This window comes from Panthera uncia, chromosome A2 (genome assembly GCF_023721935.1).
Source record: "Panthera uncia isolate 11264 chromosome A2, Puncia_PCG_1.0, whole genome shotgun sequence".
Taxonomy (NCBI): domain Eukaryota; kingdom Metazoa; phylum Chordata; class Mammalia; order Carnivora; family Felidae; genus Panthera; species Panthera uncia.
The window spans coordinates 77,902,708-77,927,427 of record NC_064816.1 but is presented as its reverse complement, the minus strand read 5'-3'; the positions used below and the strand labels follow the sequence as shown (position 1 = coordinate 77,927,427).

The 24,720-nt window shown below is 38.5% G+C and overlaps 1 protein-coding gene across 2 annotated transcripts in view; it reads right to left on the bottom strand.

Annotated features, from left to right (window-relative positions):
* FBXL13 (F-box and leucine rich repeat protein 13) overlaps positions 1-24,720 on the bottom strand; it is a 210,268-nt gene that overhangs the window by 179,999 nt on the left and 5,549 nt on the right. For both annotated transcript variants that reach the window (XM_049642850.1, XM_049642851.1), the window contains exons 2-3: positions 15,367-15,470; positions 14,590-14,680 (exon numbers count right to left, since the gene is read on the bottom strand). In XM_049642850.1, coding sequence (XP_049498807.1) covers positions 14,590-14,680; positions 15,367-15,470 — 195 coding nt within the window. The remainder of the gene's footprint in view (positions 1-14,589; positions 14,681-15,366; positions 15,471-24,720) is intronic.

Genomic DNA, 24,720 nt, shown 5'->3' with positions numbered 1-24,720 from the left:
AAATACTTCTGCGTCTATTGAGATAATCATGTGGGTTTTAATCCTTCTTGTTAATGTGATGTATCATTTTGATTGATTTGCAAAGGTTGCATCCCTGGAATAAATCCCACTTGATTGTGGTGATTGATCCCTTTGATGTAGTATTTGGTTTGCTAATATTCTGTTAAGGATTTTAGCATGTATGTTCACCAGGGATATTGGCCTGTAATTTTCTCTTTTTGTAGCATCTGTGTCTGGTTTTGGTATCAGGGTAATGCTGGACTCACAGAATGAATTTAAAGCATTCCTTAATTTTCTATTCTTTAGAATAGTTTAAGAAGGATAGGTATTAACTCTTCTTAAAATGTTTGGTAGAATTTGCCTGTAAAGCCATCTAGTCCTGGACTTTTGTTTGTTGGGAGATTTTTTGTTTTGTTTTGGTTTTGTTTTGGTTTTGGTTTTGGTTTTATATTACTGATTCAATTTTATTACTAGTAATTGGTCTGTTCAAAATTTCTATTTTTTTCCTGATTCAGTTTTGGTTGTATGTTTCTAGGAATTTACTCATTTCTTCTAGGCTGTCCAATTTGTTGGCATATAATTTTTACAGTATTCCCTTATAATCTTTTGTATTTCTGTGTTTGTTGTTCTTTCTCTTCTTTCATTTCTAAAAAAAAAATATTTATTTCCATCCTCTTTTTCTTGATAAGTCTGACTAAAGGTTTATCAATTTTGTTTATCATTTCAAAGAACCAGCTCTTGGCTTCATTGATCTTTCCTATTATTTTTTAGTCTCTGTCATTTATTTCCCCTCTTTTTTTTTTTTTTTTTTTTTTGGAGAAAGAGAGAGAGCACACATGAGTAGGGGAGGGGGGTGGCAGAGAGAGAGAATCCTGAGCAGACTTCACACTCAGTGTAGAGCCCTGATGTGGGGCTCAATCCCATGACCCTGTGATCATAAGCTAAGCCAAAATCAAGAGTCAGATGCTCAACTGACTGAGCCATCCAGGAACACCTCATTCATTTCCACTCTAATCTTTATTATTTCCTTCTGTCTACTAACTTTGGTTTGTTTGTTCTTTTTTTTTTTTTTTTTTTTTTTTAGTTCTTTTCGGTATAAGGTTAAATTATTTGAATTTTGTTTGTTTGTTTCTTGAGGTAGGCCTACATTATATAAACGTTTCTCTTAAACTACTTTTGCTGTGTCCCAAAGATTTTGCACCATTGTTTCCATTTTTATTTGTTTCTGTCAATTTTTTTGATTTCCAGTTTGATTTCTTCTTTGCCCTGTTGGTTGTTTAGTAGTCTATTGTTTAGCCTCCGTGTGTTTGTATTTTTTCCAGTTTTTTTTTTCTTGTAATGGATTTCTAGTTTCATGCCATTGTGGTTGGAAAACATGCTTAATATGATTTCAGTCTTCTTAAACTTATTGACACTTGTCTTATGGCCCACCATGTTATCTATCCTAGAGAACATTCTGTGTATATTTGAAAAGAGTGCATATTCTGCTGGTTTTGGATGGAATGTTCTGTGTATATCTCTTAAGTTCACCTGGCCTAATGTATTGTTTAAAGCCACTGTTTCCTATTTCCTATCTGGATGCTCTGTTAATTGATAAAAATGGGGTGTTAAATTCCCCTATTGTTATTGTATTACTATCAGCCTCCTTTTTTAAATTTTTTTTTAACGTTTATTTATTTTTGAGACAGAGAGAGACAGAGCATGAACGGGGGAGGGTCAGAGAGAGGAAGACACAACATCTGAAACAGGCTCCAGGCTCTGAGCTGTCAGCACAGAGCCGGACGCAGGGCTCGAACTCACGGACCGCGAGATCATGACCTGAGCCGAAGTCGGCCGCTTTACCGACTGAGCCACCCAGGCGCCCCTCTATCAGCCTCCTTTTATGTCTTAATATTTGCTTTATGTATTTAGGTGCTCCTATGTTGTGTGCATAGATATTTGCAATTGCATTCTCTTGTTGGATTGATCCCTTTATCATTATATGATACCCTTCTTTTTGATGTTGCGGGCTTTGTTTTAAAGTCCATTTTGTCTGTATAAATATTGCTACCCTGGCTTTTTTTTTCCACTTCCATTTGCATAGAATAGCTTTTTCCATCCTTTTACTTTTAGTGTATATGTATCTTTAGGTCTAAAGTGAGTCCCTTGTTGGCAGCATATTGATGGGTCTTGTTTTGTTTTTTGCTTTTTTTTTTTTCATCCATTCTGTTTTATCCATTTTATCCATTTTTTATCCATCCATCCATACCCTACGCTTTTTTATTGGATCACTTAGTCCATTTACATTTAAAGTAATTAGTAGTAGATATGTACTTATTGCCATTTTGTTCATTGTTTTCTGGTTGTTTTTATAGTTATTCTTTATTCCTCTCTTCTCTTGCTCTCTTTCCTTGTGGCTCAATGGCTTTCTTCAGTGTTATGCTTGGATTCTTTTCTCTTTATTTCTTTTGCATCTACTACAGGTTTTTGGATTGTGGTCACCATGGGGTTCATATATAACATCCTATGTATATAGCAGTCTATGTAAAGTAGATGGACACTTAAGTTTGAACACATTTTAAAAGCACTAAATTTTTACTTGCCCTTCATGTTTTATGTATGTCATATTATAGTCTATATCTTTTTATTTTGTGTATCTCCTAATTGTTGTAGATATAATTGATTTTACTACTTTTGTGTTTTAAACTCTATATTGGCTTTATAAGTGATTAATCTACTGTCTTTACTGTATGTTTGCCTTTACCAGTGAAATTTCTTCCCTTCCTAATTTTCTTAATTCTAGGTATGGTCTTTTCTTTCCAAGTAAAGCATTCCTTTTTACATTTTTTGTAAGCTGGTTTAGTGGTGATGAACTCCTTTAACTTTTGTTTGTCTGGGTACCTTATATCTCTCTTTCAATTAATGATAACATTAGTATTCTTGATTGTAGGGTTTTTTCCTTTCAGCATTTTTAATATATCATGCTATTCCCTTCTGGTTTGCAAAGTTTCTGCTGAAAAATCACCTGATAGCCTTGTGGGGCTTTCTTCTGGCATGTAACTGTTTGCTTTTTCTTGCTGCTTTAAGATTTTTTTTTTTTTTTTTTTTTTTTTTTTTTTTGGCCATTTTAATTCTTATGTGTCTTGGTGTGGGCTTCCTTGGGTTCATCTTATTTGGGGCTTTCTTTGCCTCCCAGACCTAGATGTCTGTTTCCTTCCCCAGGTTAGGTAAGTTTTCAGCTATGATTCAAATAAATTTTCTGCCCCCTTCTCTCTCTCTTCTTTTTCTTCTGAGATCCCTGTAATCCAAATGTAACTATATTTGATGATGTCACAGGTGTCCCTGAACCTATTCCCATTTTTATTATTCTTTTCTCTTTTGCTATTTAGCTGATTGGTTTGCTGATCCATTCTTCTGCATCATCTAACCTGCTATTGATTCCCTCTAGTGTATTTTTCATCTCAACTATTGCCTAATTCAGCTCTGACTGGCTATTTTTTATATTTTCTATATCTGTTGAAGTTCTCATTGAGTTTATCCACTCCTCTCTCTAATGAGTATCCATGAGTATCTAATGATCATTACTTTGGTCTTTATTAAGTATATTGTCTACCTCCATTTTGTTTAGCTCTTTTTCTGTGGTTTTGTCTTATTCTTTTTTTTTTTTAAGTTTATTTATTTTGAGAGACAGAGAGAGCAGAGGACGAGCAGAGAGAGAGGGAGAGAGAAAATCCCAGGCAGGCTCCATGCTGACAGCAAACTCACGAACTGTGAGATCATGACCTGAGCCAAAACCAAGAGTCAGACACTTAACTGACTGAGCCACCCAGGCATCCCTGTCTTATTCTATCAGTTGGGACTTATTCTTCTGTCCCCCCATTTTGTCTCTCTGTGTCTGTTTCTATGTATTGGGTAGGTCAGCTATGGTTATTGGTCTTGAAAGTAGTGACGTTGTGTAGATGGGGTCCTGTGGTGCATTGTAGTTCAGTCCCCCCTTGGTTACCAGAACCAAGTGCTCTAGGGTGACTGTTGTGTGGGCTGCATGCGTCCTCCTATTGTGGCTGAGTCTTGATTGCTATGGGCATACTGGTCGGTGGGACTGGCCCTCAGCCTGGCTATCTGCAATTAGTTGCTGTGACAGCTGTGGGTGTACTGATGGGCAGGACTTGTTTCCTGTGCACAAACTGCAGATGGGGTCATGTGTGGGGTCATCTCCCCACCTCTGCAGGGCAGGAGTCACTTTGGAGAGGTGCTGGTTCTAGCCAGGGCTTCCTGCCAGGTGTGGTGGGACACCTGCCAAGGCAGGTGAGTTGGATGGGGCAGGGCTGAAAGAAATTCCAGGGCTGGCCGGTGAGTGTTAGGACTGACTCCCACAAGCATGCAACTATCTAGGCTGAGGAAGGACAAGAAAAAGAACTTTTTCTCCCAAAGAACTCTCCTGCAGATCTCTGCTCTTCCAACACATGGCCTCAAATTAGTCAATAAATCTTCTTCATGTATACCCCAAGCACTTTTATTTTGTATTTTTTTATTAGAAAGATTTTTTAATGTTTATTTATTTTAATTAATTTATTTTTAATGTTTTATTTATTCTTGAGAGAGAGACAGAGCATGAGCAAGGGAGGGGCAGAGAGAGTGTGGGACACAGAATCTGAAGCAGGCTCCAGGCTCTGAGCTGTCAGTACAGAGCCCGATGAAGGGCTCGAAGTCAGAGGCTTAACCGACTGAGACACCCAGGTGCTGCCCAGGCACTTTTCAAATTGCTGCTTCTGTGCTGTGTCTCCAGAGAGTCACTTAGTATCCTGGCTCTTTAAGGGCAGAGGCTTGGCTTGCTATTGCCATCCAGCTTTCGAGAGTTAAGCCCTGGTGATTTTTTTTTTTAAGTTTATTTATTTTGAGAAAGAGAGAGAGAGCACGAGCTTTGGAAGGGCAGAGAGAGAAGGAGCAAGAGAATCCCAAGCAGGTTCCATGTTGTCAGCAAATAGCCTGATGCGGGACTCAAACTCATGAACTGTGAATCATAGCCTGAGTTGAAATCAAGAGTCAGACACTTAAGTGACTGAGCCACCTCGGCAGCCCAAGCCCTGCTGATTTTTCAAGCTCTCAGAGTGAAGTCCCACTGATTTTCAAAGCCAGATGCTATAAGGACTCATCTTCCCAATGTGGGTCCCCAGGGCCAGGGATGCCCTAGTGTGGGGTCTGATCCCATCACTCCTCTGTGCTTGTGGTGTCGCTCCCATTTGTAGTTAGTGACACCAGGGGTTTGGTTCCCAACCACATCTCTACCCCTCCTATCCTTTTTTGCAGACTTCTCTCTGCAAATAGCTGTAGAAGATCTGTTCTTCCAGTCTTCAGGTCACTTTCAAAGTCAGTTGCAATACATGTAACTGTTGACTCAGTGAGCTCAGGGTCCTGTTACTCCACCATCTTCCCCACTGCTTTCTACTCTGCATAGCTGTCATATCTTGGTTAGCTGCTAGTGACTAGAAAATAGTCTTTCTCTCACTTTTTTTTTTATTCCAGCTGATAGGATTGCACAGAGTAGGAGCTCAACAAATATTATATGGACTAACCTACTTCCTTGGAAAACTGCCAATTCCCTGCCATCTGGCTTCTAAAAATGGAGAGTAAAGGATTCAAGCAATGACTGTGGGGAAGTTGCTGGAAAAAAGTAATTGACATTGGTATAGAGGGCCTCAGAGTGAGAACTCTGTTTCCAGGCCCTCACAGACCACGTCCACCAATTTCCCACAAGGTCCTCTACACACAGACTTTCGAGTGTAACAGAAGAGAAGGAGGAGAGAAAAAAGGTGGACCGCCACACAATTTCTAAGAGTCCAGTTATAAGATTAGCTTTGAGTCTGGAAATAAAAGAAAAAATTCTGCCATGAGAGATGGTTTTGAAAGTTAAAGGGCGGAATGTTAGAATCTCCTATGAAATTTTGTAAAATACTCATGCTCACTCTCCACCTCCATAGGATTATTCCTATGATGAGTCACTATTACTACTGAGAATATGTCTTATCCCTCATGTTAAGGCTCTCTGTTTTAAACTGAGTTCCAATGAAATACAATATGATTCAATGAAAGTACATTCAACTTAACACACTAGTTTCAAGGAAACATTCTGTATAGCTTGGAAGAAAAATAAAAGAAGTAAAATAGAATATTGATCCCTTTTTAAAAAGATACTGCATATAGCATAATACAACTCAAGTCTTAAAAATAGTTTTAAAAAGTGGCGCTTCAATGGTTCAGTCAGTTAAATGTCATACTTCAGCTCAGGTCATGATGTCGTGATTTGTGAGTTCAAGCCCCACATCAGGCTCTATGCTGACAGCTAAGAACCTGGAGCCTATTTTGGATTCTGTGTCTCCCTCTCTCTACCCCTCCCCTACTTGCTCTCTCTCTCTCTCTCTCTCAAAAATAAATAAACATTTAAAAAATTTTTAATGTTTTTTATTTAAAAATTTTATTTAAAAATTTTTATTTAAAAATTTTTATTTTTTAAATTTTAATTTTTAAAAATTAAAAAAAATAAAAATTTTTAAATAGTCTTAAAAATATTTTATGTAAAAAAATTCAAATGTACAGAGAATTAGAATAAATACCTACCACCCCCTAGTCTACATTTAACATTGTCAACATTTTGCCATACTTGCTTTTTCTCTTTGTAGTATATAAAGTATATAAACCAAAAATTTTAGTGTCTATTTCTAAAGTATAGTCACATTTTCTTCACAACCACAATTCCATTATCCCACCTTGGACAATTAACAATAATTGCTTAATATCATCTAATACCCACTCCATATCCAAATCTCTGGAATTATTCCCTCAAACATCTTAAATAGTTAGTTTGTTCAAACTAGGGTCTAACTAGGGTCTAAACAAGGGTCATGTGTTAGCACTGATGACTCGGTTTATATGAAACTCTTCATTAAACTTTATATGAAACTTTTTTCTTTATTCTCCTTTTACATATTTTTCAACATTTAATGACTATGAAGGGCAAATAAGGCATAGTCTCTGGCTAAATCTGATGAATTCAGTTTTCTGGGTATCTTTAATGTATTTTTACAGAGAAAGTTCTAGAAGTCAATTCAAATATTTTTATTGTGAATTTGTTTTGATGAGAGTTTTCTTCTATCATCTGGAAGAATGATAGAAGTGGGGAGTGGGGATAGGGCGCTGCATAGCTCCTGTCACAGCCCCATGGATTGGAGGTCTGAGCTTTAAGGAAGAAGAGACTGGAGGCAAAACCCAAACAAACTGCTCCTCTGAGGCACTTCTGTACAAGACAAAATGAGAGAAGGCATTTCCTCCACTTCCGTGTGGCACCCACAGCACAGTGGCATCCAATTTTGTGTAACTTTAAGTTTTGAAAATCTGAAATAGTGTGATAAAAATATTACAAACATCTTACGTGATGCCAAATTTTGAAATAATGCAATCCCTCCACTTAAAATTTTATCAAGAAGCATTTCATTCTAAAGCTAGTGGGAGCATGGAAGTTTTAAGTTCTTGACACATGGTGGTACCATTTTGGCAGGTAAAACGCTTGTGGAATGAGTCTTAAAGTGCAAGCTTGACTTATTCGAGGTCTTTATAAAAGTATCTCTTTCAAACAGTGTGACCTCTAGGTATGGTCTGAGTAGAGCAACAGAGAAAGGAGCACTGTTTTGGCATTTTAAGGATTTGTGGTGGAAAAAGACTAGAGCTCCACCTCAGTTAGACTTCAGAGCTCTCAGGTCAAGAACACCCACACTACGGCTTCACCTTCAGGCAGCCCAACAGGCTTGAGACAGAGACCTTAAGAGGAATTCTTGAATTCACACGGGACAACTTTGGGATTCCCAGATAGAACTGGTTGGAATTTTGAGGGAAACCAACCTCCTGTAATTGTGAGCCAGGGACTAGAGGCAGTGAAATTTGGAATGTTACTATCAACATTGCTCTACTTATACCCCAGGCTGGTGAGACCTGGAAAATTTTGTAATGAAAAAAAAAAAGAAATACCATTACAAACCATGAATGCTAACTTACAAACATACTCAATTTATGGCTCTTTAATGTTAGTAGTAATTGGTCCCCATTAATTTTTAACTTTGTTAGATACTATCTATTTATGATATATGAGAAAACTAATGCATTCAAATAATGCCAATAGGGAAAAAAAAGTTTTATTTCTGTGATATTTGAAATACTTAATATAATATTAGGACTCTGATAAGAACCAAACAAAAAATAAAGGTAAATAATTAACTTTATATTATAATTTTTGGTTTTTAGTATAACAAAATTTTTCTTCTGGTAAACAATTCCATTTTTTGCTCAGTTAATCCAAGAATCAAGGAATTATGTATTAAATTATCATAACATGTCATCATATTTTTAAAAAATTTTTTAATGTTTATTTTTGAGAGAGAGAGAGACAGAGCACAAGTTGGGGAGGGCAGAAAGAAGGAGGGAGACACAGAATCCAAAGCAGGCTCCAGGCTCTGAGCTGTAAGCACAGAGACTGACGTGGGGCTGGAACTCACGAACTGTGAGATCATGACCTGAGCCGAAGTTAGATGCTTAACCAACTGAGCCACCCAGGTGCCCTCATCATATTTTAAAGTACATGTCTTTACTTCATTCATGAATTCATTAATATCCCACATAGCATCATCGTAGAATGCTAACAAAATAGTATGGGATTTGCTATAGATTGAATGTTTGCATCTCCTAAAATTCATATGTTGAAACCTAATCTCCAGTGTGATAATATTTGGAGGTAGGGCCTTTTGGAGACTAGCTCCTTAGGGTAGAGCCCTTATGAATGGGGTTAGTACCTTTATATTTTTTTTCTTTTTAAGTTTATTCATTTATTTTGAGAGACAGAACATGAACAGGAGAGGGACAGAGAGAGGGAGAGAGAGAGAGAATCCCAAGCAGGCTCCATACTGCCAGCATCACCAACCATGAGATCTTGACCTGACCCAAAATCAAGAGTTGGACGCTTAACCAACTGAGCCACCCAGGCACCCTGGATTAGTGCCTTTATAAAAGAGACTCCAGGGAGTTCCTTCACCCCTTCTGCCATATGAAGTAACAGCAAGAAGATGGCAGTTTATGAACTAGGAACTGGGTTCTCAGTAGACACGAAATCTGCCAGCACCTTCATCTTGGACCTCCCAGCCTCTAGAATTGGGAGAAACAGACTTCTGTTGTTGATAACCACAACCCAGTCTGTAGAATTTTGTTATGACATCCCGAAAAGGGTTTACAAATATGTGTTGAAGGCATTACTTCAAATCCCTCCCAGTTCTGATATTTTTATTATTCATGGGCTGGAAAAGTTAATAGTAATAACAAAAATACTAAAATGAAACCATGTCTTTAATGCAAAAGTGAGTAGTGTCTATAACAGTACCATGATGTGGGTAAAGTGTTGGATTTTTCATGATGAGTAATTTTCTTATTATTTTTATCTTCTGCAAATTATTGAAAGATTCTTTAATGCCCACTGGGCTCTTGTGCCTGGAGACAGACACTGATTGATATTTGTACTTTAGGGCTCTAAGTGTTAATAAACACATTTAAATAAATACAACTTTGAAAAATCAGTTTTCCTTAAACATGTAAATGTTTATTACAAATTTTAAGAAAGTCCCTGAAACATTTTAAAAAAAATTTTTTTTATGTTTTTATTTTATTTTTGAGAGAGACAGAGAGACAGAGTGCAGGCAGGGGAGGGGCATAGAGAGAGCAAGACACAGAATCTAAAGCAGGCTCCAGGCTTCAAGCTGTCAGTGTGGAGCCCAATGCGGGGTTCGAACTCATGGACTGTGAGATCATGACCCACACTGAAGTCGGACGCTTAACCGATTGAGCCACCCAGGCGCCCCTGAAACAATTTAAACTTATAAAAATGTTCTTTAGAACTCTCAGATGCCACACATAGTGGACAAACATACAAAAATGCTCTATCATTAACTATTATTACTTACCTTACACTTAAATTTATCCTAAAGTAAACAACATGAATCCAGTTCATATCTTCATTACTTCTATTCCTTCCAGGTTACTGTAATACTTAGTTTGGTGCCTTCTCAGGGAAGAGTAATCTACCAAATTTTAAAAGGAAAAGGATACTTTTGCAAACTAGGAAGGGTAGAGGGTGTGGTTATCGACCAGTTGATTTGAGGCATAGGATCTGCTGGCCTCTCCCAAAAGGTTAAAACCTAGCCACTGGGGTCATAAGGTTAAGTCTCCTTTTCATGGTTAAACTTTGTTACATCAGTAAGACTTTTAAGTCCACATCTTTCATTTAGATTTTAGGATTTGTTACACAGTGCTCCCTATGATACCATCATTTTAAAAGCCATAGCATCATTTTAAAAGGGAGTGATCTCTAGGACACATTAAGTGAGAAAAAGCGACACACAGTCTGCTACTTCAATGTAAGAAGTTGATGGGAGAAGAATACAATGTATGTGCTCATAATTTTCAAAAAGAAACAATGGAAAAACTAAATAAATAAACCAAAAGCTGCTAACATTGGATACTTAGAAACAGGGATGGAATAGGGAGGAGAAAAAGGCAGGAATAGAAGCAATACTTCTCTGAACACTCATTTTATTGTTTTGATTCTTTGAACACTCATTTTGTTGTATCGTTTATTGTTTTTATTGCCAGTAATGTTATACATAATTGGAAAAGCATAATTATATCAAAGAGAAAAAAAGATGGCCATCGGCACACACAAAAAAATAAGTATCTGGGGTAACAAAAAAAGTATTTTTACTGAAAATATTTGATAGGATATATACATCTTAAAGGCAAAAAAAATTGCATAACTCTTTTGAATTGCATACTTTTCGTAAACTACATTCAGTAGTTTTATTGTTAGTGATCTTGTAGTATCGTTATTCCAAAACCATTATGCGTGTATTGTAAGATGAAACTAATAAGCAATTATGTTAATGTCTAGAAGAATCAAGATTGATAAAAAGTGGGTCTGCCACACTTCTGGGTGCACCCCCATGTGATGCACTAGGAAGAACCACCCTTCCCCATGTAGTTATTCTTGTCCCCAAGAGAAAAAAAGGGGAAAAAAAGAACCTGAATATCAAGTTTGTGGATCTAACTACAAACTTGAAGGAAATACAAGAAACAGAACAAATGAAATGATGCCAGAGGAAACAATGAGAATGTGGGACATTTTACAGGACAAATGATGTTTTCCTCAGTAAATGAGTGGCATGGGAAATAAGAAAGTTTATTACAAGAAGTATTAAATATATGATACCCAAGTGCAATGTGAACTCCATATGGATTTTGATTTAACAGAGTCATGTTTAAAAAGGTATTTTTGAGACAATTTGGGAAATTCGAATATGGACTGAATATGGAATATATATATCTGAATATAATCTGCACTATGCGATGTTCAGAAATTACTGCTAATTTCATTACATACATAATGGCACTGTGCTATGTTCCCTAAAAATGTCATTTTTTGTTAGAGATGCACACTGATGTATTTACTGGTAAAATAATATAACTCCTGGGATTTGCTTTCCAATACTTCAGCAAAAAAAAGGACAAGGGGAGATAATTAACAAGATTGACAAAATGTTGACTGTCATTTAAGCTAGATGATGAGGAATCATTATGGTGTTCTGCTTGTGTGTTATGTTTAAAATTTTCCATGATAAAAATATTTTTTTAAATATTATAGAAGTCTTTTCTTCTTGTAATCAGTACCCATCTGGAGATTTCATTTCTTAAGAAATGAGAATCAAGTCTGTGAAGTTAGTTTCCTCCTGACAATGGTTGATTCTTTCATCTTGGAACACATAGTTAAACTGTCTTTCTATTTACTATTATGAGAGCAGTTCCTACTTTTTCTCTAACAATGTGGCTTGCTCACAGTTTCCTGTATTCAATTTTCTCTGTTTGCACAAATAGAAACAAATACTTTGTTATAAATAGGCAGAACAGTGTGGAGACAGAAGCATGCTGAGACAATACAAAGCAATCTTTTTTTTTTTAATTTTTTAATGTTTATTATTTATTTTTGAGAGAAAGAGAGACAGAGCATGAGCAGGGGAGGGTTAGAGAGAGAGGGAGACACAGAATCCAAAGCAGTCTCCAGACTCTGAGCAGCTCAGAGTCTGATGCAAGCGAGGCTCCAACTCACTAACGGGAAATCATGATTTGAGCCAAAGTCAGCTGTTTTAATCACTGAGCCACCCAGGTCCCCCTACAAAGCAATCTTAATAATGGGAAAGATTACAATTGTTTGTGATCTTTAAAATGTTTTGTCAGGGCCCCTGGGTGGCTCAGTCGGTTAAGCATCCGATTTGGGCTCAGGTTATAATCTCACAGTTTGTGGGTTCGAACCCCACATCAGGCTCTGTCCTGACAGCTCAGAGCCTGGAGGCTGCTTCGGATTGTGTGTCTCCCTCAATCTGTGCCCCTCCCCCACTCACACTCTGTTTCTCTTTCTCTCAAAAATAAATAAACATTAAAAAATATGTATATTTTAAATGTTTTGTCAAAACATTAAAAACGCTCATCAGTGATTATAGCTGTATATGAAACTATAGGAAAGAAAAATGGGGGGAAAAAGCAAAGCTGATATTTATTTAGTATACTATAATTTAAAATACTGGAAACTTGGGGCGCCTGGGTGGCTCAGTCGGGTTGAGCGTCCGACTTCGGCTCAGGTCATGATCTCACGGTCCGTGAGTTCGAGCCCCGCGTCGAGCTCTGTGCTGACAGCTCAGAGCCTGGAGCCTGTTTCAGATTCTGTGTCTCCCTCTCCCTCTGCCCCTCCCCTGTTCATGCTCTGTCTCTCTCTGTCTCAAAAATAAATAAATGTTAAAAATAAATAAAATAAAATAAAATAAAATAAAATAAAATAAAATAAAATACTGGAAACTTTAAGGATTAAAGTGTCTTATCCTTTGTAAAAAAAAATAAAAAGAATTTTTCATTTTCCTCTGAGGGTGAAGGAGAAATGAATTAATGCATATTCAATCTCGGCTGAGCCCTCTAACAAAGCAATCATAGGCACCTAGAGATTTACCTTTTGCGAAGTCACATCTAGTTTCTACTTTTCCTACTTTATAAAATGAAGCAGACATCTTTTCTATACGTATGAATTGTCATCCTCCTTTCTAAATGTGCATGAGCTTCCTGTATTTTATCCTTTGCACTTTCAACATCATGAAATATCTCTGAGAATTCTTTTTCTAATAAAACTTTAGGTTTAAAGTTGCTATGGTGTCTCAGAATTCTGTGCAATTCTTTAAAAGATTCTCTCTAGGCTTCTGGCTAGATATTGAACATAATCTGATTGTATTTTACAAAATCACTTTCAAAATATTGATGAGGTTCACCCCTCTGCGTCAGTGGTTTTTAATAATTTTAGTATCTTTTAGCAATGATGTTTAAGCTTTTTTCATATGACATTATATTCAAAGTGGAATTGTTCTAGAGTGTAAGGTGGGGGTGAAAGACCCTGAATCCCCACCCCCTGGAGCTCCCCCTCAGCTACTGAGGTGGCCCCCAAACATCTCCGAGAACACAGTTTGCAGACACCTGCACTTCATAGTAGATAAAGTTCTATGGCTGATAAAGTGAAGTCATTAAGACACCCAGACACCACAACACAGATCAGCTAGGATTGGACATGTGGGTTCTTCCCATTGTATTGGTACTCAGAATCATCCCAGTCTTGGCAGAAATATCCTGTCCCTCTATTTCTGTCTCTCTGATGCAGACCACTGAGTAGGATCCAGTGTGACCCTACACCCAGCCTTCCAAATTATGCTTCAGATTGTTCCTGGCTCTCAGCATCCACCTTGACCCAGGCTTCGATTTCACTTTTCGGCGCCCAAGTTCACCAGCAGCTCCCAAGCCCTGCCTGCGTTTACCAAGACACCAGCCTGGGATCTGGAGGTATCACACAAGGCCCCACACACATGTAATTTGTGTTGGCATTTCTCTCCCCACATGCCTTTTGCTATTGTAGCTTCTCTCAGATACAGTCTTTGTTCTAAAAGTCTCCGTGTCCTGAATTACTTCCTTGCCCTCTGTACAGAATCAAAACCAGCTGTTAGAGCTGGTTGTTCCTTTCTTTAACAATCGGTCTGGCTTTTAAGTTAGCTCTTGTTGTTTGGCCATATCTTTATCAGCATAATCCCTGGGCAGATGGCAAAGAGAATGGAGAAGGGATAGAATACAGAAGGAAGTAGATTAGAAAGGAAGGACAATATCCTCATTTAAAGCTTTCCATAATGTTGGTTTTATCATTATAAAGATGCAAGAGGAGAGGAGAAGGAGAAAGAGGAATGGGAAAAATATAATAGAAAGATTTTATCAGAAGAGGAAGAATAAATGTCTGTTAAATACTTCTGGAAATTTGGGAAGTTTACTATGAATGTGGCTGTGTGCGGGGTGTTGGGGGGGGGGGTGATATTCCTTCACTTCTCTGAGTGTCCCCAATTCAAAAACAGTTTGACCTCATACATCTTATAAAATCTAAAATCTATTTGAGAACTTCCATCAAAACTTGGGATGTATATTTTAGAATGCCTGATTACTAATACTGACCAGTTGATCATCCAGTCCAAAAAGTTGTTCCATGTAAGTTTCAGACAACCTCCGAATTTTTGGCCTCATTGATGGATCAATGCACATATCCCTTTGATAAAATCATAAAACACTGTCAAAAATTTCATTTCATAGTAGTTAGTTCCATAATTAAATCAGTGATTTGAATCCATGATTCTATGGGTGGAGTTGAAGGGAGGGGAAGGAGGAGACACCTCCCCTTGGGAGAAGTATATCAAAACCTACTGCAGGACTTTGTCAACCACCCCCTCCTCCAGATTTTGCTGTGCCCCCCAAGAGAGTACGCCTCTTTTTCCTCATCCCCAACTTGAAATAACTGCCCTACGAGCACATTATTGATGAGAGAGGGCTATATTTCTCAAGTTAAGAACCAGTGGGGAAATTGTTCCTATTGAAGTCTTTCAGACTTAAAAGCCTATGAAAGGGGGCGTCTGGGTGCCTCAGTCAGCTGTCTGACTTGGCCTTAGGTCATGATCTTACGGTCTGTGGGTTCGAGCCCCATGTCAGGCTCTGTGCTGACAGCTCAGAGCCTGGAGCTGCTTTGGATTCTGTGTCTCCCTCTCTCTCTTCCCCTGCCCCACTCGCACTCTGTCTCTCTCTCTCTCTCTCTCTCAAAAAGAAATAAACATTTTAAAAAAGCCTATGGAGGGATTCCTTAACCATCCTGAGATTAGAAGACTTCTTTTGGTACTCTATAGTGAGTGTTTTACATTCAGAATAAAATATCTCCCTACCATAAAGCAAAACAATACTCACCAGAGAAGACTTTCGAGACCATTTTCCATTATAGTAATGATCATTTTCTGTAAATATTTCAGCGGATCCTCAGGACATGTAGTAAGTAGGCCACATAACAGAGCCTAGGGAAAATGAAACAGAATCACTCTTTCTGCATGTGCATGTTCTTTTTTTTTTTTTTTTTTAACATTTATTTATTTTGAAAGACGGAGACAGAGCACTAGTGGGGGAGGGGCAGAGAGGGGTGGGGGAGACACAGAATCTAAACCAAGCTCCGGGCTCTGAGCCATCAGCACAGAGCTGGATGTGGGGCTCGAACCAACAAACTGTGAGACCATGACCTAAGTCAAAATTGGACACTTAATCAACTGAGCCCCCCAGGTACCCCTGGATGTGCGTGTTCTTACTAAGCAACAAATAGGTTTCTCTCCTACAATTACAGAATCAAATAAAGTGATAGGTTTTTTTTAAAATATATTTTTATTTATTTTTGAGAAAGAGAGCAAGAGGTGGGAAGGGGCAGAGAGAGAAGGGGATAGAGGACCAAAGCAGACTCTTTTCTACCAGTAGAGAGCCAGATGTGAGGGTCAAACTCACAAACCATGAGATCATGACCTGAGCTGAAGTGAAATGCTCAACCAACTGAGCCACCTAGGCACCCCAATGTGACAGTTTTTTAAATAAGCGTACCTTATAGACATTCCTTTATTTATCCAGTGTTCATATTTTGTTAAAGTCTAACAAATGAAGTTTCACCTTTACTACTTAAAAAAAAATCCATTGTAAATGACACAATGGAGTTGCTGCTCAGTGTTTTACATTCGATGGGCGGTATTTTGGAGTCAAATTGAAGACACAGTTGTGATATTTTGATCAGTGGTGTCTACCCCTTTTTAGTATGAAGTCCTCCTTTTTAACGTCAAAAATCTCCTCAGACCCAACCACAAAAGTTATTGAGAAAATCCACCCTCAAAATCTATTACAAATTCAAAGAGTCTTTTTAAAAAATTTGTATTTTATCATTCACAACATCTACAGAACATATATTTGAAAAATTATAGCTTATGGGGCCCCTGGCTGGCTCATTTGGAAGAGCATGTGACTCTTGATCTTGGCGTTGTGAGTTTAAGCCCCACGTTGGGTGTAGAGATTACTTAAATAAATAAAACTTAAGAAAGAAAGAAAGAAAGAAAGAAAGAAAGAAAGAAAGAAAGAGAGAGAGAGAAAGAAAGAGAGGAAGAAAGAAAGAAAGAAAGAAAGAAAGAAAGAAAGAAAGAAAGAAAAAGAAGAAAGAAAGCAAGCTTGTAGCAACAAGCCTGTAGCATCCAAACAAATGGCTTACTGGATCTGGATATTTAAAGTACATATATGAGGGGCGCCTGTGTGGCTCAGTCGGTTAAGCGTCCGACTTCGGCTCAGGTCATGATCTTGGGTTTGTGGGTTTGAACCCATGTCGGGTTCTGTGCTGACAGCTCAGAGCCCGCAGCCTGCTTCGGATTCTGTGTCTCCCTTTCTCTCTGCACCTCCCGCACTCGCATTCTGTCTCTCTCTCTCTCCAAAATAAATAAACATTAAAAAAAAAATTAAAGTACGTATATGAACTCAGAAAGCTGTTGCCATCTTACTTTCCGCATTGAGTTTTCCCAAAATGGAGAATATTTCTCCATTTGAGGCAGAGAAAACAGTTTACAGCACACATCCTACAGAAACCACCTGGAATCCTCCTTAGACATTTCTCTTTGCCATTTTGGTTCACTGCCTGCAGGCAGGGTCTAGTGTGCATGGGGCAGGACTGGGGGTGGAGGTGGAGAGGCCGTTCTTTTACAGAGGGCCTATTCTCACTGGCTTTTTTCCTGCTCACTCACTTGTGAACAAAGTAATTTCACCCACTGGGTCATGCAGGGATCTTCCCACCTCCATGGACCAAGTGTCAGCAGATCCAGGCCTGGAAGTCCTGCCTTAGTCTCTTAGCAGTTCTCATAGTGTTCTTCCAGAAGGAAGAAATTGGATAATTTCCCCTGACTGGACCCTGCACAACATAGTTCTCCCTTTGCAATTAGCTCCATGTCCCCCTTTTAGTGTGCAGGCTGCAGGCTGAGAACCCAGCCCTCAAGACTACGGCAAAGTGGTTAGACCTACATGTCTCTCCTTCTCCAGCTCTGCCTCCTGACCGAGCCCCACCCCAGATGTTCACAGTGAGCACTTAGCCATCTGCTGACTGACTTCTTTCTCCCCTAGACCTACAGAATATAATTGCACAGGAGGTCAGTGATTCTCACCACAGTTGCAAGATGGATATGAATAGCATTCTGTTACCCAAGGCCGGAAGTCTTCTATTACGTGGAAGCCAGACTTCAGACAGCTCCCTGAATAGTCCCATGAAAGGCCCATCTGCTTTCTGGCACTGCTGTGCCTGAGTCCCCAGAGTGCTGAGTTTCTCCATTCCCCACTTACCACATCCTGCATTCCATTCTGGCACCCTGAGGATATCTGCATTGGAATCACCTGGGGAGTGAATTGGTCTCTGAAGATGGGGCCTGGGAAGCTGCATTTTGATGAGCTCCCCAGGTGATTCCTCTACACACTGAAGTCTGAGGATTGGTGCCTTGAGGTGATTTTTAAGAAAGTTGGGATCTGATTAATGAATACAAGAAATTACTTCTTTATATTTCTAAGTTCCACAGATTAGGAAACTACTTCTCCTGAAAAGTTATCTTGTAGAAGTCAAATCAAGTTGAGAGGAAAAGTCTCTGGAATGATAATAAAGGCATATGGAACTAGCATAGTTCAAATGTTCACTTTTTGCACAAGATATCTCATTGTTCAGTTTCCCACTGGGAAAATAAAATAGGCTAAGGCTTTATATATTAATGTGTAAACAGCGTATAGCTATCTGCCAATAAGAAAACATAATTAGTGAATCACTAGCTTTTTTTCCGCCCAATGAAAATAAAAATTGCAAAACCATTAGTTTTGCAGAGGCAAAATTATGCAAAATTCCCACAAGATGAATGTTTGGCTGTCAAAAACACATTAATTATTATTAATTAGCAATTATTATTGCTAGGTTTCTAAGTAAAAACTTACACAATCAAGGACAAAAAACACCATGACTTAAAAAGATCTAAATTGGCTTTCTGAAGCTTGTATTTTCACAAAATAATTGTGCAATCTTCCACTTGCTTTTGGCTCTGTCTAACTCAGTCCCCAGTCTTTCTCAAATATTCTGAAAGATGTATGGGGACTGATGACAAACATGGGTTTATCCAGGACCATTGTTTCTACTCCTTTCAACTACCATCCATCTTTCCAGGAGCAAGATAATGCAGTGCTTGGGTTCCACTAGCTGTAAATTCTGGATCTGCAATCTCCCAGTGGGGAAGCTCTGACAATTACTTCTCTGTTCTTATTTCCTTCCCTATACATATCATAAAGGTACACATATCATAGGTCTATCATGAGAATTAAATGAGCTAATATATGAAAAGTATTTTGAATAGTTTCTAGTATAAAATAAACACTCCATAGATGATTATGGTAACAAGCCATTCACTGATAATCATCACCTCCTGTAGAGCCAAATACTTGACCAAAGAGAAAAGAAATTCAAAACTATTCCCTTGTACCATTCAGAGGCCAGTGTGATGACAGAGAGATTGACTTTATACCAAGCCTGATGGAAGAGATTAGAACAAATACATTTGGGGGAAAGGATTAGGAGAGAGAACTTGATAGAACAATAGTTTAAATATAAATAGCAAAGTAGTAATTATCTATGAGACACTTAGATACTCAAGGGAGCAAGACTTATTTGACTTTCCAGATACTGCAGATAAATGTAGTAAAATATACTAAGGGCCTAAGTAGCAATGCAAAAATCAATTGCTTCCCCAGTACAGAGATAAAGTGATTACAAAAGCCTTGTGAGGCCCTGGGCAGTGGGAGAAACTTCCAGGTAGCAAGTACTGAGCAGATGGTTTGCAAATAGGGTCTTTCTCTTGGCAAGAGCAACACCTCAGGGGCAGAGACCAGTTTGGCTGGAGTAAAGGGTTCTGATGAGAGAGAAGCAGACATAGCCAGAATTTTATACTGGGACCTGGGACAGGGTCTTCCTCTCTCCTCTAGACTTCTCTAGGCCATTCAGAAGCAAACCCCAGCAAGACCAGTCACATGGCCAAATGTCGCAGACAGCCAAACATCAGAGAGTCACAGTTCATTTTGCTTCCCAAAATCCCACTAGAGTTGACCTTGACTTTTAGAGGTTATGTTCTTATTTCTGGATTTCACAGATGAGGCAAAGTAGGGCCAGGTGGTACATAAAGTGAGAAGGTTTTTAAACTACAAACACAGGGCTCCTCCCGTGCCCATAGCATTGCACTCATGCAAAATTGTTTGCATGTATATCTTCCTCCAGAACTCGAGGGGTTTTTTCACGTTAACTATCTGGAAATATTTATTTATTTATTTATTCATTCATTCATTCATTCATTCATTTATTATTTGGTTGTTCCCTTATTCATTTTTTTTTATTATTTTAAATAGAGAGAATGCATGCTGAGAACACGTTCAGGGAAGGGAGGGGGAGAGAAAAGAGAGAGAGAGAGAGAAAGAATCTTAAGCAGGCTCCACACCCAGCGCATAGCCCCACATGGGGCTCCATCCCAGGACCCTGGGATCATAACCTGAGCCGAAATCAAGAGTCAGACCCTTAAACTGACTGAGCCACCCATGGTCCCCTTGAAATATTTTATTTTTATGCAAACTAGAAAGACATTCTTCTTTTAAATTAATGGTAGAAAAATCAACATATAGTTTTCACCTTATTTGTTTTAGATGAGATTGCTTTTATTTTTATTTATTTATTTATTTTTAATTTTTCATTTAATTTTTAGAGAAAGAGAGAGAGAGCATGTATGTGCATGAGTGGGGAAAGGGCAGAGGGAGAGGGGGAGAGAGAGAAAGAGAGAGAGAGAGAGAGAGAGAGAGAGAATCTTAAGCAGACACCATGTCCAGTGGGGACCCCCACATGGGGCTTGATCCCACGACCCTGGGATCATGACCTGAGCCAAAATCTAGAGACTGACATTCAACCAACTGAGTCACTCAGGCACCCCAAGATGAGACTGCTTTTAAAAATGCAATGTCAGGGGCGCCTGGGTGACTCAGTCGGTTGAGCGTCGGACTTTGGCTCAGGTCACAATCTCGCAGTTTGTGGGTCTGAGCCCCACATCAGGCTCTCTGCTGTCAGCGCAGAGCCCGCTTCAAATCTGTCTCCCTCTCTCTCTGCCCGTCCCCCATTCTCTCTCTCTCTCTAAAATAAACATTAAAAAATAAAAAAGTAAAAAAAAATAAAAATGCAATGTCAGAATCACACAGTTACAGAAACCCCTTTTCTTAGGAATAAGGTTTAAGTCTCTGTTCAAAGTCGCTTCTAGCTCCCTCCCCTTGCAAACAAGCTCCAAGTGACATCTCACAAATTCTTGCCATCCCATTATGGTAGAAATGGAGTTGGCATGCTATTGTGTCATTGGAGGGGAACTCTTAATCAGTTTCTACAGAAGTTACTAAGTTAACAATTTGAGAACAAAAGAGTTTCTGTGTCTTCTTGACATTTAAATAGAAGGTGTCAATTTTTTATTTTAGAAACTCTATAACTCAAAGTATACTGAAGATTATTTAAAAGGGTCAGCTGGCTTCAGCCATTCAGGAGGAACATCAGCGAGAGAAGATGTCCCTCAACACTAGAACCTGAGGGGTTTTAAGGCAGGTGGGACATGTGAGGAGACCCAGTCTCCGTGAGGTGAGAGCAAGACAATGGATTCTGATACCTGCTGGTGGTCACCAGCTGTTTAATCCCTAAATAAGTAAACTGTTACTGGAGAAATAATCATTGTATACTTTTTGGTTATTTAAGTGTTCCACAAATTTGCCTCTGGAACTGCATCTGTGAGTTGGCTGACTGGGCTAAGGGAACGCAGCAAACAACTGCCCTCAAAAGATACGTCTATCCCCAAGGTCCAGTAAAAGGAGTTAATAGATCAGTTCCTTCTCTCCTGCATTGGCTGGCGGTCTCTTGCTCCATATTCAATAATTCCTGATTCTTGCATCTCTAGTAAATATTTGCAGCAATTAGTTCTTAAAAAAAATCCCCAGGGGCGCCTGGGTGGCTCAGTCAGTTGAGCATCCGACTCCAGCTCAGGTCATGATCTCACAGTTCGTGAGTTCCAGCCCCGCATCAGGCTCTGTGCTGACAGCTTAGAGCCTGGAGCCTGCTTTGAGTTCTGTGTCTCCCTCTCTCTCTGCTCCTCCCCTGTTCACACTCTGTCTCTATCTCTCAAAAATAAATAAACTCAAAAAAAAAAAAAAAAAATCCCCGGTAACAGAATCTATGTAATTTAGAAATAAATGCAATATTTTCAAAATACAAATTGGAAGCTATCATGAAAGAAATATAAAGCATAAAAGATGAATAAAAATCATAAAAATAAAAAAAACCGCTTATTTCTAAAAATAGAAAACTTTGCAAAAAAAATTTTGATTTGTAACTTAAATACGCCCTCTGCTGGGAATATCTAGTTTTGCAAACTAAATGTTAAACCGAAATCTGAGCTAACAATTTGCAGAGCACTTTTCTGCTCTCAGAGACAATTGCTATGTACAGCTGTTTACTAATTTGGTAGACACTATACCCATAGTATCTCACCCATCCTGGGACCATGCTGACTTCTGCCTAGAAAATTGAAGAAGAAATGGATTTCTAAATATTATTGACAATGTTGGGGCCACTGGGTGGCTCAGTCAGTTGAGTATCCGATTTCGGCTCACGTCATGACCTCACGGTCTGTGGGTTCGAGCCCCGCATCAGGTTCTGTACTGACAGCTCAGAACCTGTGTTCTGGTTCTGTGTCTCCCTCCCTTTCTTTCCTTCCCCGCTTGTGCTCTCTCTCTCTCTCGCTCTCTCAAAAATAATAAGGCTTCATTGTGTATTGCTATCTTAATACCTTTTAAAATACAAATGTCTTTTGTAAGGAATATTTCCAAGGAAGGAGATTCCAACAGTAGTGGGATGAAGTATTTCAGAATTCTAAGAACTATCTCAGAGAGAGAATCTAGTGAGTGAGAAATCAGAAGACAATACTCAGTTTTCCCACAATTCTATCTAGGTGCAGGCTCTGAGTGTCCACATGCAGATGTTTTTTAAAAATGTGGAATTTCTAAAATATATTTTTCCTGAATTAAAAATAGTATGTAGCGAGTAAATCTCTTATTGCACAGATTTCCAAGTATTTGATCAATTAGTTCATTTACTTCAAACCTAAAATTAAAGTTTACAAAGTACTTGACTCCATGGTCTAAAAAAACAAAACCCACAGCCATTCTGTATCTCGATGTTTGTACCTCTTGCACAAACAATACATGTAGGTTTGCATGGAAGCCATATTAGATACTGGTTGCCCATGAGGGAAAGAAAAGACACATGAGAACATGAACCATGAAGGAAGAGATCATTTTCCTGACAGAACTATGGTGATTGGTCACAGTGATTTCAAATACATTTTTTTTTTAGTCAGAAAAAAAAAATCTTAAAAAAAAAAACAAAACAACCTCATGGGAATCCCAAAATATATCCAGATAAAAGCAGAGCTGCTCTTTGATGTTGTAGGGTGAGTGTATAAGGGGAAGAAGATGAGCTCTCTTCTTCCCGATGCCCTTTCTCCAGCTATACAGCGTTCCTTGTAGGAGTCGTTAGAACCCTGGGATTCTGCTAACAGAAAACAAAACCAAACCTTTGGAAATCTGTCAGTATGCAATTAGGCACACACAGGGCTATCTGGAAACCGAACCTGAGGAAGAGGGTTTTATGACAGTGCTAGCTGGGACAGAGACTGGCCCATCTAGGAAATGGGGTGTCCAGGAGACCTCATGTACTTGGCCAGAGGCAAAAGGGCGCTCAATCCAGGGAGACCAGACGCAGGTCTGCAACAGGCCAACCAGCTGTACCTGGGATGAGAAACCAGCACTTCCCAGTAATAAACACTTTTATGCTCCCTGTGTTTTCTTTATTGCTTTCTAGTTTATTTGCTAATAGTATGGGAAAGCAAAAAAGCATTTTTACTACAGTTAGACCAGCATTTCAGTTAATATATGAACATTTTTTTCTGACTATAAAAATAACATGTGATCTATGCAATTTGGAAAATTCAGAGAAAATACAAAGAAGAAAATACAACTCAACCATCATCCTGCCAACCAGAAATAACCTCTAAGAAAAATTTTAGTTTCTTTCCTCAGTGCATATATTTTTAACAAATTAAATTTTAAAATGATAATTGTACAAATTAAAATCAGGATTATATATTGTTGTATATTCTTTTTTTTTTTTTTTTTTTGTATATCTTTTTTTTTCCTTGGCTGGTCATTATGTTGTGAACATTTTTCCATGTCTCCCCAAAATTCTCAAACCATCATGTACTGAGGTTGGTTGATAATCTATTGCAAAAAATAGTACCGGGGTGCCTGGGTGGCTCTGTTGGTTAAATGTCTGACTTCGGCTCAGGTCATGATCTCACGATCTGTGAGTTTGAGCCTTGCATCAGGCTCTGTGCTGACAGCTCAGAGCCTGGAGCCTGGTTCAGATTCTATGTCTCTCTCTCTCTCTCAAAAATAAAGATTAAAAAAATTTTTTTAAAAGAAGAAGAAAAAAAGTAGTACCATAAATGTTTAATAATTTCTAAATGGTTGGCCATTTGGGTTATTTCTAACTTTTTCCCAGTATTAAAAATTATAGGATATAATATTAATTTTTATTAATAATGATGAAATGTACATATCTTTATCTCTATTTTTTCAGGATAGATTTCTAGAAGAATATAGAATCAGAAGGTGCGTCTTGAAGCTCTTCATACATTCTCAAAATTGCTTTCTAAAAACGTCTTATCAATTTACACTCTTATTAACAGCCAATGTGAGTGTCCATTTTACCTTGCCAACACAGAGAATAATAAAATTTTTGATTTGACAGGTGGAAAACAGTAATTCATTTCATCTACATTTTGTTTTTGTCAGTGGGGTTAATTTTCTTACATTTACTAGCCACTATGGGCTAATTGTGTTCCCTCAAAATTCATGTCTTCGTTGTGATGATATTTGGAGATGGGGCCTTTGGGTGGTAATTAGGGTTAGATAAGGTTGTGAGAGTTGGGTCCTCATGATGGGATTAGCACTGTTATAAAAAGAGACATCAGACAACTTGCTCTCTGTCTCTGCCATGTGAAGACACAGTGAGAAGACAGCCACCTGCAAGCCAGGATGAAGGCCATCACCAGAACCTCACCATGCTGGCACACTGGTCTCAGACTTTCAGCCTCCAAA